A 15823-nucleotide genomic window follows, 5' to 3' on the forward strand; every position below is an offset into this window, starting at 1 on the left:
TAGATTTTGTCGCATCACTAGTAGATCAACTGACATAGACTCAAAATTCGCCAATGTCAGTTGGCCATATTTGTTTACATTTAGGGAAATTTCTAAAGAACTAAGGTATACTTATATCTATCTCGCTCTCTGCGGCCCTACCTCTCTTTTTAGTGCGAACTGTAGTATTGCTATCTTAAATCTCCTTGTAAATTCTTCGAAATAGCCAATTCACTAACCAAATCAGAAGTTAAACAAATTTAATAAATAATTAATATTTGAAACTAAGATTACCTAGTTAAATAAAAAATCACAAAATTGTCGGCTATTTAGGCTTAATGTGTTGGTGAATCAGGGAATTACAATCCCAATTCCTGGGTAATCGGTACCATGTGGCAACATCGGCCCAATCCGGCCCATCATGGCGGTTGTTTACTATTTTGTTTATTAAGCAGTTAATTTCGTTTGAGATTGTTTACAGGAAATAATCATTGTTTTATCACAAGAATTGGTGCAAAATTTTGTAGTGCGTGGTTGCGGTAGTACGTGGTGTCCTGGAAGTGACATAAGATTCCACGCGTAAGTGTTTATTTCGTGATTTCCGACATTGGATCATTGTAAACATTTTTCACATTTTTTACAGTAATTTCTACCTAAAACGTTTTACCAGTAATTACACTTGTCATTTTTAATGATACCTATGTCAAGAAATAAAGATTTTACATTGGTTTCATTGAATTTGAGCAATTTTATATTTTTTGTTTATTTAGAAAGAGCGAGTCTGCCCACAGAGAGCGAGATAGTGATACTTAGTTTGTGCTTCAAGTAGGTATTCGGAGTGTGGCCTCCATTTTTATCTGTAGCTTCATGACCCCGTGGGATCTGTCATTATTTATCTGTGCGTGGGAAATAGTGGGAAAAACAGAACAAAACTTGTTGCCACTTTTTTCGCTAAAAACACGCTATTTATCCGTATTTTGAATTTTATATCCATCTCAAACTTTGTATTAGTAAACTGGAATGCCTACTACTCGAAAGAAAGTGATAAAAACTGTTTATAAAGATGAGGACGATAGTGCCGGGGAGACCGGCGATTTCAGTGATTCTGGTTCGGACGCAAAAATATCAGAGGAGGAGTCTAGTTCAGAAGAAGAAGTGGAAAATGAAGATGTTGCATCATCTGGTGATGAATTTGTAAAGAGTAAAAAACAGCCTACAAAAAAAGTACAACCAAAAATACCAAAAAAGTTTGTAAAAACCTTAATCAATAGAATCAGTCAACAATCCACAGCAGCTAGTGAAAATGAGAACAATGATGTTTCACCTGCTCCCTTTTCTGTCAAAGATTTAACTGATGCTGACAAACTGCTGCCTCCTATATTAAATCTATCTGAAAGTGGTAAGGTTTTTCCTTTTGTCTTTGTGCCTTCATTTCATCCATTTGGTTCTAACATCAAATAATTTAAAATAGATAGCATCTTTAGGAAAGCTAATACCTATGTATGTTTAATACTGATACATGAGTACTTTTTACTAGAGATGAAACGGATATCCGGTAACTATCCGGTAGGCCGGATATCCGGCCTAAATTTACTATCCGGCCGGATACCGGATAGTAACTCACTATCCGGCCGGATACCGGATATTAAAAAACTACGACAATTTCCTATTAATACAATGAAATGCATTAATCTTTGAGGTAAATGTCAATAAAATGGCTTATAATAATGACGGCTTTTATTTAAAGTCCAAAAAGTTACAAAAAAGCCATATTAAAGCCTTTCAAAAAACTAATTTCTTTTTCTGGGCTATTCACTCTAATGACGAATACTTGGTACATAAATAGTAAATATCTGTTAATGTCGAAATATTGCCAAATAAAATAGGCGATCTTTTTTTCATTGATGATCTGATGACATGATGCAGTTCAATCAGATTACTCAGCAAGTAAACTAATTTAATTTTCACTATTCAATCACACACGATGGCAACCGAAATCGCCCGAATTGATCTATCCCTTAGAGTAGGCGCACACCGTTGATTTTTCGTCGGCCGATAGTTTAGTCGGGCAGTTGATCAGTATGGGCATGTAGGGGAGTGCGCACACTACGCCGATTCGATTTGGCCGATTCTTCATACAATTTAAAATCGGGCATAACTATCTATGGTTAAAGACACTTTATTTCTCATAAGAATACAGATTCACTTACTGAGAAACTAACATTTTAATACATTTTTATAAGCGACACGAGCTTCGCTAAAAACAAAGAAATAATTATCACTAAATTAATATTTCATAAAAGTCGGTAGTCTTAAAAAACCAAACCAAACAGTCTCAGCGCGGACCATTCCCTGTGAGTGTTAGAAACTTGAACACGAATGCACGAAGCATTGAAAATGGATGAGGCATTGTTGGCATTGTCACGGCAGACGAGAGACGTCATGATTAAATTATTACATTTTTTAAAATATTTTATCAGTTTCTAAAATTTTGTTCTTGTATTTTTTTTTGTTGATTAAATTATTAATTATTTTTTTAATGAATGCATGCAATATGGTAGTTTTTTTAAAATATTTTATTATAATTATAGTTATGTGTGTGATCTATTTATTTAATAGTATTTTAGTAGGAATGTTTATATTTAAGTATGTTTATAATTATATATATACAGGGTGTTTGGCGCATCGTGTGCCAAAATGATTTGGCGGATAGAATGGGTCATTTCCTATATTTTCAGCCCCCATAACACGTTCCATGTCAGGCGGCTACTTTTATATTAAGTTTTTTAGTAATTTCACCAAAATACCCAAATCGCATCATTTAATTTCGATTTAAAAAAAAACTACTAAGCGTAGCCTCAAAGTAAATATTTTGTTTTGACGTGCATTGACATAGGGTTGCATCAAATCTAAATTTACTGGCAAATATCATCTAGTTTTTTTTAAATTCAGCTTTGAACTTTTCCGAAAAGTTAAAAATGGACTGAACATTTAAGTTTACATGGCTATAAATTTTTTTTTAAAAGAGATAGCGATCTTCGGATTTTATCAAAACTTCTCTAGTCTATCCCCATTCAAACGGTATACTAATCTTGTTTAAATAATAACAACAACTTCACAAATTCCCTAAATTAGTGCATTGACTCTATTCGGACTGATTTGCGAAATTTGTGTTTATAGCCCCTTTTTGTGTGAATAACACGTTAAATACCTACAGGTAAAAAAAAAAAAAATTTATAGCCATGTAAACTTAAATGTTCAGTCCATTTTTAACTTTTCGGAAAAGTTCAAAGCTGAATTTAAAAAAAACTAGATGATATTTGCCAGTAAATTTAGATTTGATGCAACCCTATGTCAATGCACGTCAAAACAAAATATTTACTTTGAGGCTACGCTTAGTAGTTTTTTTTTAAATCGAAATTAAATGATGCGATTTGGGTATTTTGGTGAAATTACTAAAAAACTTAATATAAAAGTAGCCGCCTGACATGGAACGTGTTATGGGGGCTGAAAATATAGGAAATGACCCATTCTATCCGCCAAATCATTTTGGCACACGATGCGCCAAACACCCTGTATAATATATATATTTATGCAAGACAAGGCACGCACCCGGTGTTAAGTAAGATGCAGTCTAGGATGGTACATATAAATGTTTTATTTGTAATTAATAACTTATGTTTAAATATTTATCTGGCTTGTTACATAGGATTTTAGCTGTCGTTTGAAGCTGGCCATACATTCGGACGATTTAATATTATTTGGTAATTTATTGTATAGTTGTACAATCTGCCAACTAAAAATCAACGGTGTGCGCCTACTCTTAGATAAGTGGCAAAATCTGACTTTCTATTCGGATGGATTCGATTTTCGAAAAGTGTGGCTTGTCTAGTCTACTAATAGACCCACTGATCGCGTTCGAAGCACCTGTGCGGCGCTAAACTCGTCACGACATGCAACGAGACAATTGGCCAACTATCCGGCCGCCGGATATCCGGCTATCCGGCCTAGCAGCTGGCCGGATATCCGGTATCCGGTATCCGGCCAAACAACTATCCGTTTCATCTCTACTTTTTACAGCCTTGTTAATATTGGTAGTGAAACTTAAAATTATTACTTAGTGTTAAACATTTTAGTCCTAATCCTATTATATTTTACTATATTTTGAAATCTGAAATTAATCCTGATTTTTATCTACATCTTTGTATGTCCTGAAGCAGTGGTAGGGTTAATACAGGGACGTGTAAAAGTGCTTTTTAAAAGCCTACTTGCATAAATAAATGTGTTTTTATGAGTTGTTTTATGTATTTTTTTAACAATCAAAGATGAGATTGTCATTATTTCCATGGAAGGAATTTAGCATGGGTTTGCTTTCGATGTTTATCTCACTAGATGGGTGCAGATGTGATCTATGGTAAACCGAGCTTACCCAAAAATACACTGGTTGTTACCTTAATGCATTTAAATAGAGTTAGCTGGTTGTGTGAGAATGTGAGTTCTAAAAAAATTGACCAATAACAACATAACAATGTCATATTACAGATAGTAGTGATGATGAATCTCCTAAGCAATCAAGTAAAAATACTACTGCAAAATCCATATTTTCTGATAATGATCATAATAGTGAAGATGAAGTCAAAACTGAGTACAAAGATGTAAGTATTATTTTATAATTTACCTTGATTTTTTTGTTAAAAACATTTTGATAAAAAGAACTTATTTGTTATATTTCAGGTATGGTCTCACAATAAAGAAGTTGATAGTGAGGAAGTTGCCCGAAAAGCATTTTTGGAATTGGAAAAGCATAAATCCAAAATAGAAGAGACAAAAGCATCTGTAAATAAATATACAGTTAAGCAACAAAAAGAAAATGAGTTCAACGTTCAAGATCTACTAGCCCAAGGCGAGGAAATCATATCTCCTAGTAAAACACCAGTAAAGAAGAAATCTAGAAACAAGAAAGTGAAGGATGAGAGTGATTCAGATGTAGATGATTGGGAAGAAGTACAAGGTATTAATTTATTTTATCCTGCATGCACCAATAACTCAACAATGTATTTTAAATTAGTATCCATTTTATGTATTTGTACTATTTTGCACCACCTACTTAAATTATCTTTTTTGCCTAATTTTCTAGTTAGCTGGAAGAGAATGCCACATGGCATTAAGCTCGCATGTTGTACCACTATTTATTTTGTGTGCAATAAATATGTTAAATAAATAAACAATACATAAAAAAATAACAATCTATTCAACACTTAATTAATTTTTCAGAAAATAAAGCAATACCACAGCAAGGTCTTCAACTAGTTGTCCAACTCCCAGATTCAGTATGTCGGAAGACTAAAAAAATCGATGTTGAAATGATGATGAAAAGAAAAATTAATAGAGTAAAGAAAGAATACCAGGTCTATATGCATAAAGTTCACGTACTGTGTTGGTTAGGTCATGGTAATCATGTCAGTCAAGTTTTGAATGACCAAGAAGTGCTAGCAGCTACCTTGGCTCTTGTACCTTCTAAAGAATGCTATCCAGGTGAAAGAGTTGACATGAAATATCTGGAGCAGATCACTACTTGGTTCAAAGATAAATTAACTCTCAAACAAGATAAAAATGAAAACAAATTCAGGCCCAAAGCACCACCTCTAAAAGAAATTTTACTAGCGCAACTTAAAAGCAGAGTTGTGACTACAAAAAAATATCTTGTGTTCATATTTGTAGCCATGTTGAGAGCTCTAGGACTGCAGTGTCGGGTCATGTTCAATTTCGTCACATTACCAATAAAACCACCGAGTTCTGAACTATGTTCTTTGTCCACTAAACCTAAAGAAGATGTAAACAAAGAGAAATCCAAAGAGGCTAAAAAAGCAGTAGAAAGTAATAAAGCATCAACAAGCAACACAAAAAAATCCAAAGTTAAACCCAAAAGCCAAGAGAAAATATCCCAAGTTGACGGAAATTACGACAGAGAAGATGATGAGTCATTTGACAACATCATGCAAGTAGATGGCAATGATGATGCTTTGCCGAAAGAAACAAGGAACACTAGAGCAAGAAAAGCAAAAACGGCAACAAAAAATGCCACTGAAGAGGACGTGTCGCCTCCGAAAAAATCTCGAAATACTCCTAGCCCAAAACCTAAGAAAACCATGTCTAAAACAAGTAAAGACTTGCAATCAAAGTCAGAATCTGAAGAGAATTCAAAGGATACAAAACATAGCAATGACCCACCAGCAACTAAATCTCGAAGAACTCGAAATTCTGTTAAGAGCTCAACAAACAGTGAAAAGGTGGCAAAAGTTGAATCTCAGAAAAAAGACACGAAAGCGAAATCTAAAGTAGAACCTCCTAAAATTGTAGTGACAAAAGCCAATCAAGATAAGGAACAATCAAGCAAGTATTTTAGCAATGAAACTTCAAATGATAATAAAACCAGACTGTCTCGAAAGAGAGCATTGACTGCAAACCCAGATAGTTCACAACCTGTTAAAGATAAGCCTAATAAAAGCAGAACCAAAAGTGCTCCTGGTAATGCTGTTGAGAAAAGCAAATATTTTGATTCTGAAACTGAGTCTACTTCTGCTCAGAGCAAAAAGTCTAGGTTGTCTTTGAAAAACAAGAAAGAATTGGATCCTAAAGCAGAAGACGAAAAAAGAATAAGCCATAGAGATTTAGTTAAAAAGACAACAAAGCCCAAAAATGATGTAAAGGGCGACTTAATAAATCTTATAAAGGGACGCGTAAAGGAAGCTAAAGAAGAATCAAAGAAAGGAAAAGTCAAAGGTAAAATTTATCATTTAAGTTGTAATCCATTGCTTACAAAAAAACTACTTAAATACATTTGAAGAAAGGCTCAGGGCTGTGACAATTACTTGATTCTTTTGAATTTCAGGAAAATCAAAACCTGAGTCAGATGACGATAGCGATTTTTTGCCTGAAGAAAACGTCCGTGGTATATCTGAAAGCGACGATGAATTCAAGCCTTCTACTAAAATAAGTCCTAGACCCAGCACAAGCAAGAAAATAGACCGTCGAGTTATATCATCGTCAGAGAGCGACACTCCCGTAAACAAGATAGATGTGTGGTGCGAAGTGTTTGTTGAAGAGCTTGAGCAGTGGATATCTGTTAATGTCATTAAAGCGACGGTTCATTGCGCTGGAACTCTATATGTAAGTATAGCAAATATAGAAAAATCTAGAAAAAACGTTGATTCTGCACACCATAGGGTAGAGAAAAGTAGAAGTAAGGATAGAGAAGCTATCGTAGGCAACATTAATTTTGCTCCATTTTGGAAATAATTAAAACTAAACTCCGCTCCGTCGTCTAACCAAACTTAAACGTGCAGCGCTAGATCGCTTACATGAATGTCAAAGTCGCACTAAAGTAAAGTATTCGGCGTGCAATACAGTTCAGTTGAGCGAGTGTTGGGCCCTCGCCCACGGCGATTTTTTATAGTGATGCTGTCGCACGTTTCGTAAACGAACGACAGCATCGCTACTAACGCGCGTTAGTCGCATTTGCAACGCACTACAGAAGCGATACCAACGTGCTACAGCAGCGCGACTGTATCGATGCAAACGCGCGACCGTGTCGGACGACATCGGGGAGAGAACGGAGGCCCTCCTCCCTCCGGAGATCCTCCCTGGGACGGTTACAGAATCGCGTTTTCATCGCAACAGAAACGCGACAGTATTGCGTTTGCATCGCGACAGAAGCGCGCGTTAGTCGCATATGCAACGCACTACAGAAGCGATACCAACGCGCTACAGCAGCGCGACTGTATCGATGCAAACGCGCGACCGTGTCGGACGACATCGGGGAGAGAACGGAGGCCCTCCTCCCTCCGGAGGTCCTCCCTGGGACGGTTACTGAATCGCGTTTTCATCGCAACAGAAACGCGACAGTATTGCGTTTACATCGCAACAGAAGCGCGTTTATGTGGGCGAGGGCACACAGCTAGCGACCGCATTGCGACTATACCGATGCAAACACGCGACAGAATCGCTACAAAAAGTCGCCTTAGGCAAGGGGCAAGATCGCGAAATCTAGTGAACTCATGTTGTATAGATTACGAATAAAATGCAAAACCTGAACAATTCCCAAATCAATTTCTCCCCAGACCGGTGCGAGCCACCCAGTGTGTTACGTAGTAGGCTGGGACAACAACAATTACCTGAAGGACCTGACCAGGCGCTACGTGCCGCATTGGAACACAGTCACGAGGAAGCAGCGCGCCGAACCACTATGGTGGGACAAAGCAGTCAAACCTTGGCTAGCACCTTCTAACCCACGTGATAGGGAAGAGAATGAACAATTGGATAGGATGCAGCTGGAAGCGCCGTTGCCTAAGAGCATTGCAGAGTGAGTGGTTCTCTTTAAATATTGTAGATTTACATTCGGGAGTAGCCTAGGAGTGTGTGCCCATCCTTATTTGCTAATGCCACCATCAATCCCTAATTTTTAAGTGACCCCTATGTAAACAAAATTCCTGTTATATGTTACCACAGGGGTCACTTAAAAATTAGAGATTGATGATGAAAACGGGTATAAGCGCTTTACCACAAACTTTTAAGAGTTGAGTTTGGAGTAGGGGCACATACAACGGCATGATGCTTGGCACCCGGGGCGGACCGCCATCAGGGGTTGACACAATTCGCGCAGATTAGTACTCACTGGCACATCTGCATGGCAAATCTGTGGTCTATGTCATGATACGGGGGGGTGGGGGGTGCGATTGTCTTTCAATCTTCGAATCGGTAGGTAACCCCAAAATCCTGGGGGTACCAGGGGGTGCCTTAAGACTTGTGATGGGGGGGGGGGGGGATGATCGCCCCGGGTGCCAACCCATGCTACGCCGCCACTGGGACCACGGGGTATGTGATTGAGTCCGCACACTTTTAGTAGGGGTGAATTGTGCCTTTGACAGGAAGGTAAAGAAGATTAGACTTTTACAGTTGACATTATCAGATTATGCATTTTTGTTGCACATGAGATTGTACAACTAGGTAAGATTGTTTCATCCACGAAGACGCGCCCCACCACTTTTTGGGCGAGGGAAACGCCCAAAAAGTGGTGGGGCGAAAACAATGTGTTTCTATGGAGACGTCATCCATAGACATGACAGTACCCATGAGTGCACACGCACACTACAATAATGACGCTCGGATTGCTCGAATCAAACTCCCCGCACCCCGCGCTTCCTTCAACCAAAAAGTGGTGGGGCGCGTGCGCGTCTTCGTGGATGAAACGACCTTTAAATAAGATTCCACAGCGTAGCTTGCTATTGTCGTCTGTAAAGTACTTACTTCATTTAATTTTTTTTCCCAATTTCCAGGTACAAAAACCATCCCCTTTACGCGCTTAAGCGTCACCTATTAAAGTTCGAAGCGATCTACCCGCCCGATGCGGCTACTCTAGGCTTCGTACGCGGCGAGCCGGTGTACGCTCGCGAGTGTGTCTACACGTGCCGGTCACGTGACACGTGGCTGAAGGAAGCCAAAGTGGTGCGGTTGGGGGAAGAGCCTTATAAGGTTGTGAAGGCACGCCCGAAGTGGGATAAGGTAAGATTGTGATGTCAGAGAGGACTATAAATAATTAGTAATTAGCTAGTAGGTTCTGGAGTGGAGGCCTCGTACCGGAAAGCGCAGCGTAGGACGTCCACCCACAAGATGGACCGACGACCTCATGAAGATAACGGGAAGGCGCTGGATGCCATTGTGGAAATCATTTGGGAGGCCTATGTTCAGCAGTGGACGTCCTGTGGCTAAAAAATGATGATGATGAGCTAGTAAAATAGGACCACCCCCACTTTTCCCGTGGATATCGCAAGAGACGATTGAGAAAGAAGTATGTATGCCAACATCAGGCCTTCCCAACCCGCCAGACAGCGTGTGGAGTGTAAGCATAAACCTTCATTTGTTTCTGTATTTTCCAGAGTTATTCCTACCTCTCCTTTGCATCGCTGCAACTCCTACTATAGGTTGTCCGCCAATGAGGGTCAAGTTTGTCCCGGGGATATTTAAATTGTCGATGGACCCGCAACGAAATTAATTACAATCAGAAGTTCAAAGTTAAGGATCCAATATTCTCCAGTGCAAAGCGGATGACAGTGACTGATCCTGTAGTGATTTGATGAGGACTTTTTGTTGCAGCTATCCAACAAGCTCATAACGGACAAACCTCTCGAAGTGTTCGGGCCGTGGCAAGTGCAAGATTACGAGCCTCCGACCGCCGAGGGCGGGATAGTACCGCGCAACGCTTACGGCAACGTCGAGTTGTTCAAGGCGTGTATGCTGCCGAAAGGAACTGTTCATATCAAATGTGAGTATTGCAATCGTTGTTTTATTCCAGCTGTAGTTCTAGCGCTTAACTCAGTCCAGTGCCTAAGATATGGGAGCAGTGGGCTGAGTGTGAGTTTACATCAAACGTCTTCACTAGTGAACGCGTTTAAAAAATGTATGAAAATTGTAGTTTTTGAACGTTTCCCGCTAGGGGCGCTGTACAATCCATCATACATTTAATGTTATAAACTCACACTAGGGCCTCTGTACGGAAGGGGTGACTGATATATTTTGACTTGACAGAGCATACAAATCTGAAGTCTCACTGATGTTTGACGTCTCAAAACAAGAAACCTATAGTCAGGAAGGTTTCTTAGCCTTTTTGTAGTCATAAACCAATATCGGTAGATTGACGATCTGGTGAAAGTTAGGGAAGCACCTGGATGCAGGCAGTGCAGGACCGCCCGTTATGGAAATTCTTTGGATAGTTTAGTGCAATGGCTAAGACGTCTTTTGGATAAAATGAACGAACCAGTCGTAAACTTTAATAAAAATTATCTGAGATAAAATCACAGAATTTCTGGTTTCCATTTATTCCAAGTTAAGAAACTTTTTGTGTGATTTATCTTACCTGAAAAGGACGCATATAAAAATGCTTATTAAATATTAATAATTTTCTTCTCTTGTTTGCATTTGCAAGTGTGACGTCAAATAAAATAATTGTCTTTTTTATTTGATTGATGATTGTAAGGCTGAGTTGCACCACCTAACTTTAACAGTAAGTAACGATAACCGGTGTGTTTTGTATGGAGTTTGACAGATTTCTGACGTTTTTGCAACCCAGCCTAAGTAAAAAATCGGCAGATTTACTACTTACGCCCGTATTCACAAACATTACTATGAGGTCTCACAGAGCGCGTAAACGCACAGGGTGGCTCACGAACCATTCAACGCTGTGCGTTCGATTTGCTACTTCACTTAAGCAAGCATCGTTTGTGAATACGGGCGTTACATTCTCAATGAACCTATGATATTTTCAGTATAGAAATGCTTTATATTTCACAGTGCCCGGTCTGAACAGAATAGCCAAGAAGCTGAACATCGACTGCGCGCCCGCGATGACCGGCTTCGACTTCAACGGCGGCTGGTCGCACCCCGTGTACGACGGGTTCGTGGTCTGCGAGGAGTTCGGTGACCTCATCCAAGAGGCCTGGGTCGCGGTATGTATTAGATATACATAATGTATATCTTTTATTATTTTACGCACACCGAAGTATGGGCTAATACACCGTGTTACTTTGCATTCTTGCCATATTCACAGAGATAAAAGTAGGGAACAATACCTATTATTTAAGATAAACAAGAGACTCCCATAAAGAAAGTACACTAAGAATTTAGTAAATTTGGTTTTTCAGTACAAATTGGAATAAACCAATTTTGTCTCGCACGTTCTACAGGTGCAAGTGGAATAAACCTAGTGGGCGTGGCCTAGTTCTTAATAATCTGTTGATTTATGGCTCTGGGTACCAGCCTTTTTATCCAGTCATAATAATTATTTTAAAATACTCTTCAGTTGATTTCAGATTTCCCTTTCTACTTTACGGGCTTAGGACCGTCAAAAATACGTAATAATTATTAGGGTTTTAATTAATTTATAACATTGTACCCTATTTTTACAAATTAATAAATTAAGTATGAAATGAAATCACCTTATTCACAATTAATTAATTTATTAAAAAGTTCCTACTTACAAAGTTTACATACCGCGAAGCAAGTGTTCAAAGTGGCCTCCGTGATCCTGATCATCTGATAAAGGCACAGTCTAGCACTGCGAAGCGTAGGTTTTTCGCTTTAGTTTTCGCAACACATAAACGTTTTGTCTCACAGTTTCACTAAAACAATCCTTTCATGTAACGCGTTTAACACTGTTTATCTCTTCTGCGCATACCAGTCGTTTCAAGTCACTCCGAAAATCCATTGGTGTCAGGTCCGAGGATCGTGGTGGCCAAGCTACTGGACCCCTCGTCCAATCCACTGTTCACCAAACGTATTATTCGCGCACTTGACGTCCTTATTGTGGGGGAGCACCATCCTGCTGGTAGTAGAACATTTGGTGTAACGCTAAGGGTACGTCATCAAGCATTTCGTCTAAGACGTCTTGCAGACACTCCAAGCACCATTTTGATTAAATTATTCGTTGTTTGAATACGCTTCAGACATTTTTGTATTATTTATAACGTGATTGATGGATTTCTCAGTTTTTTACAAGTGTCAAAAACACATTTTAAAGACAATAGATTGCAATAGATATTTAAAAATACAATAAAAAGTAAAAAAGTCTCCATCGCCATCACCAACAAGTGATGTGCATGCGTTACGATAAAATTAGTGGTGTGTTTAACAGATTGTCGATAAAATAAAATAATCAAGATTAAAAAAAAAATTTTCGGGCAATATTTTTTTACGGATTTGTGTTCAGTATCAGTAATATAGTAACCTCTGTAAATATGGCAAGAATGCAAAGTAACACCCTGTATAACTGAAATGCGTGTCTCGATCAATCTCCCGCATAGTTTAACTGCGCCATATCGCCCGCCTAGTTCCCACGCATCTACATAACTGGCTTTATAGGTCTTATAGGTGGCCAGGATCTACAGCGTGTCCGTTAAAAATTCACCTAGTGAAGTTTCAGGAGTTCTGGGGGATAGATGGCTGCCTTAGAACTAGCTACAACTTTAATATTGTATTGTATTTCAAAGTAGGTAGGTCTAGGTATACTATCGATTTCCCTTCCATGCAAAGCAACCAAGCTTAAGGATACGATACAATACTAGCCCTTGCCCCTATCATCTTTCGTTTTAAGGCCCGGTTTCCACCAAGGCGGAGCCGTGCTGAGCTGAGCAGATAATTTTTTTGATTAATAAATCAGATTCCATTACCATCTCCACTCCGCTCCGCTTCGGTGGAAATGGAATGGATCGAGCGGAGAAGTGTCGGGTGTACTTGTTTTTCTATAGAATTTGACAGCAACGCGGCGGCGCGGTGAGTTGGCTAGGAATGACACCACCGCAACTCCTGTATCTCCTGGCTCTACAACTTCGCCGCTAAAATAACCAACTATTGAAAGTTAAAGTTCGGACCATTACCACCTCTCGTACTCACTATTCCAATCAGTTATCGTAGCAAGGACAATCTGGTCAGGTGGGGATTCTTGGATGGCTTAAACATGGAGTGCAGGTGCGGTTTTGTTCCCCAGTCGATGAAGCACCTGATGTCGTGCCCTGAGTGCCCAAGCAACTGCACTCAGGAAGAAATCTTCCTCACTCACTCATCAAATATGAGTGCTACTGACAACGCCACTCTTGTGGCGGAGTTTTGGGCTGGCGCTGTGTAGGTTTGTTGTCGACACGAAAAGAAGAAGTTATAGTTATAAGCTAAAGCCTGACCAGTGTTCAAGTTGGAATATAAGGTATTTTATCTCTCCAATTTCTACTCTAATGACTATTCTCGTATGTGTGCCTATTAATTAAAAAACTTATTTTTTTTTATGTGACAGGAGGCAAACGAGCAGACGGATCACCTTGCTTGATTCTTGCACTTGAGGAATTCTAATATTTTGGGTGCACTGTTTTCACAGTAAAATCATTTTATTTACAGGACCAAGAAGACTTAGAACGTAAGGAACAGGAGAAAACAGAAGCGAGAGTGTATGGAAACTGGAGGCGACTGATCAAAGGACTGCTCATACGAGAGCGGCTCAAGAACAAATACGGCTTCCAGGAACCTAGTACCTCCAATGACGGTAAAAAGAACACAAAAGGCCCTCGTTTGGTTGTCAAGAAAAAATAATAATCGATATTCTACATCTAAGGTAATGTCAGAGTGAGTTATACTTCAGCAATAAATAAGTGATAAAACTACTTAAAAATAATTAAATGCGCCTAATTTTATAGTTCAATCCGCCTCAAAATTGTTTTTTATCTGTCATTTAAATTCTAGGTTGTAACCATGCCAAGTTACTGTCAACAAGAAAAGGTCTTTTCCGTAAAAGTAAATCTTTGAAATCTGGATTGTAAAACTTCAAAATTTGATATTGTTATCATGTCTGTCTGCCCAGGGTGTTTTAACCCTATTATTTTTGGGTTGTATTTTTTAAATATAAAACTCCAAGTTAGCAATACATCTTTAATGATAGTGTCTATTCTAATATAGGTATATTTTTTTACATATTTACTATTTCGAATATACGTATTGAAACTAAGTAACTATTTCTAGTGGTTGAGTTTTGATTCACACTTTACGAGTAATACCTTATTGACATGTATAATGTCCGAAATACATATGTGTGGCCTTAATCTATCGTTTTGAAGAGAAACTATAATTAATTATTAAAGTTTTGATTTCCGATAGACTCAAGGCAGCAAGTAGCAACCCTTTCTAGCCCAACAAATAACTGTTTTATTTATTGTGATAGCGTGTTTTCCATGTTGTTTCCAAAGTGTTTTAAATATAAGTTTGTGGTTTTTATTCATATCACGCGCGTGTTCCGCCTTGTAGTAAGTACTCTTGCCGGCTTTGAATTTTATTTTTTAGCTTATTTGCATGATCATGTTTTGAAAACATGTAGGTATTTTTAAATAGTGAGTAAGATGTTTTGTTTCATTATTTTTAGTTATTTTGAAACTACAGCTAGTTTTAACATTAATTGTATTACATACGGGTATTATTTTAAAACAGTTTAAAACTGTCACTTTAAAATAACTGAAATTGTATCTAATGAATCTAGAATCTAATTATTTTTGCAATGTGTTTTGTTTTCAAAACAAATTCTTCATGTAACAATCTAATTAATTTCTCGAACATAGCCGCAGCCAATTTGTTCTATTCGCTACATGCAATACTCAATTCAATTGCATTTTTTTAAATATAATGCAGTCTCCACACCAAACCTGCTGACATGAGTCGACGTCATTATCGACTTGTTCGGCAATTCTTTTAAAATAAAGCTGTCGGCGAAATTGGTGTGTAGAGGCCTTAAATTGAGCGAACTCTACAAATTAGCTGTGTCCCTTTTCGCTCACTGTCTTTAGAACACAACGGTTAGAATTCGATATGGTAACTATAATTTAATTCGTTCATCACAATTTCAATTTAATGCCATTATTCCAGTGATATTTTATTTGCATAATTGTGTTTTTATTGTTATGTTTTATTTTTTGTATTAATAAAATAAGAAAGAAGAACGGTCATCTGTGACCCAGGCCCGACAGAAACGAGACATACCTCAATTTTTTTGTCATGTCTTAATTAGTTAAATTATATATTTTTTATATTCGAAATCTATGTATAACACCAAAATATTACCCTTTGTTTTTGTTTAGACGTTATACAAAAACTAATACAAAATGCCTATTTATCACCAAAATTGGTAAATGTATGTACCTAAATGTCTATTACAGCTGCTATGGAATGTATCTAGGTGACCTGGAGATACAGCCGGATTATACAGGGTGGAAAAAATAATAAGTTACAAAATCCAAAAATTCAATGTTACCAGCTTCCA

General features: G+C 38.1%; 1 protein-coding gene across 1 annotated transcript; it reads left to right on the forward strand.

Moving 5' to 3' along the window:
• Positions 1–876: 876 nt before the first annotated feature.
• Xpc (DNA repair protein complementing XP-C cells homolog) lies at positions 877–14156 on the forward strand. Its single transcript, XM_028311390.1, has 10 exons — positions 877–1378; positions 4522–4634; positions 4714–4990; positions 5254–6762; positions 6872–7149; positions 8100–8341; positions 9315–9540; positions 10132–10300; positions 11326–11480; positions 13918–14156. Exons 1-10 carry the CDS (start codon positions 1000–1002, stop codon positions 14107–14109), a joined length of 3540 nt encoding a protein of 1179 aa, XP_028167191.1. The 5' UTR covers positions 877–999; the 3' UTR covers positions 14110–14156.
• Positions 14157–15823: the final 1667 nt, after the last annotated feature.

Source organism: Ostrinia furnacalis, unplaced genomic scaffold (genome assembly GCF_004193835.3).
Source record: "Ostrinia furnacalis isolate ACB-3 unplaced genomic scaffold, ASM419383v2 OfSCF3317, whole genome shotgun sequence".
NCBI lineage: Eukaryota > Metazoa > Arthropoda > Insecta > Lepidoptera > Crambidae > Ostrinia > Ostrinia furnacalis.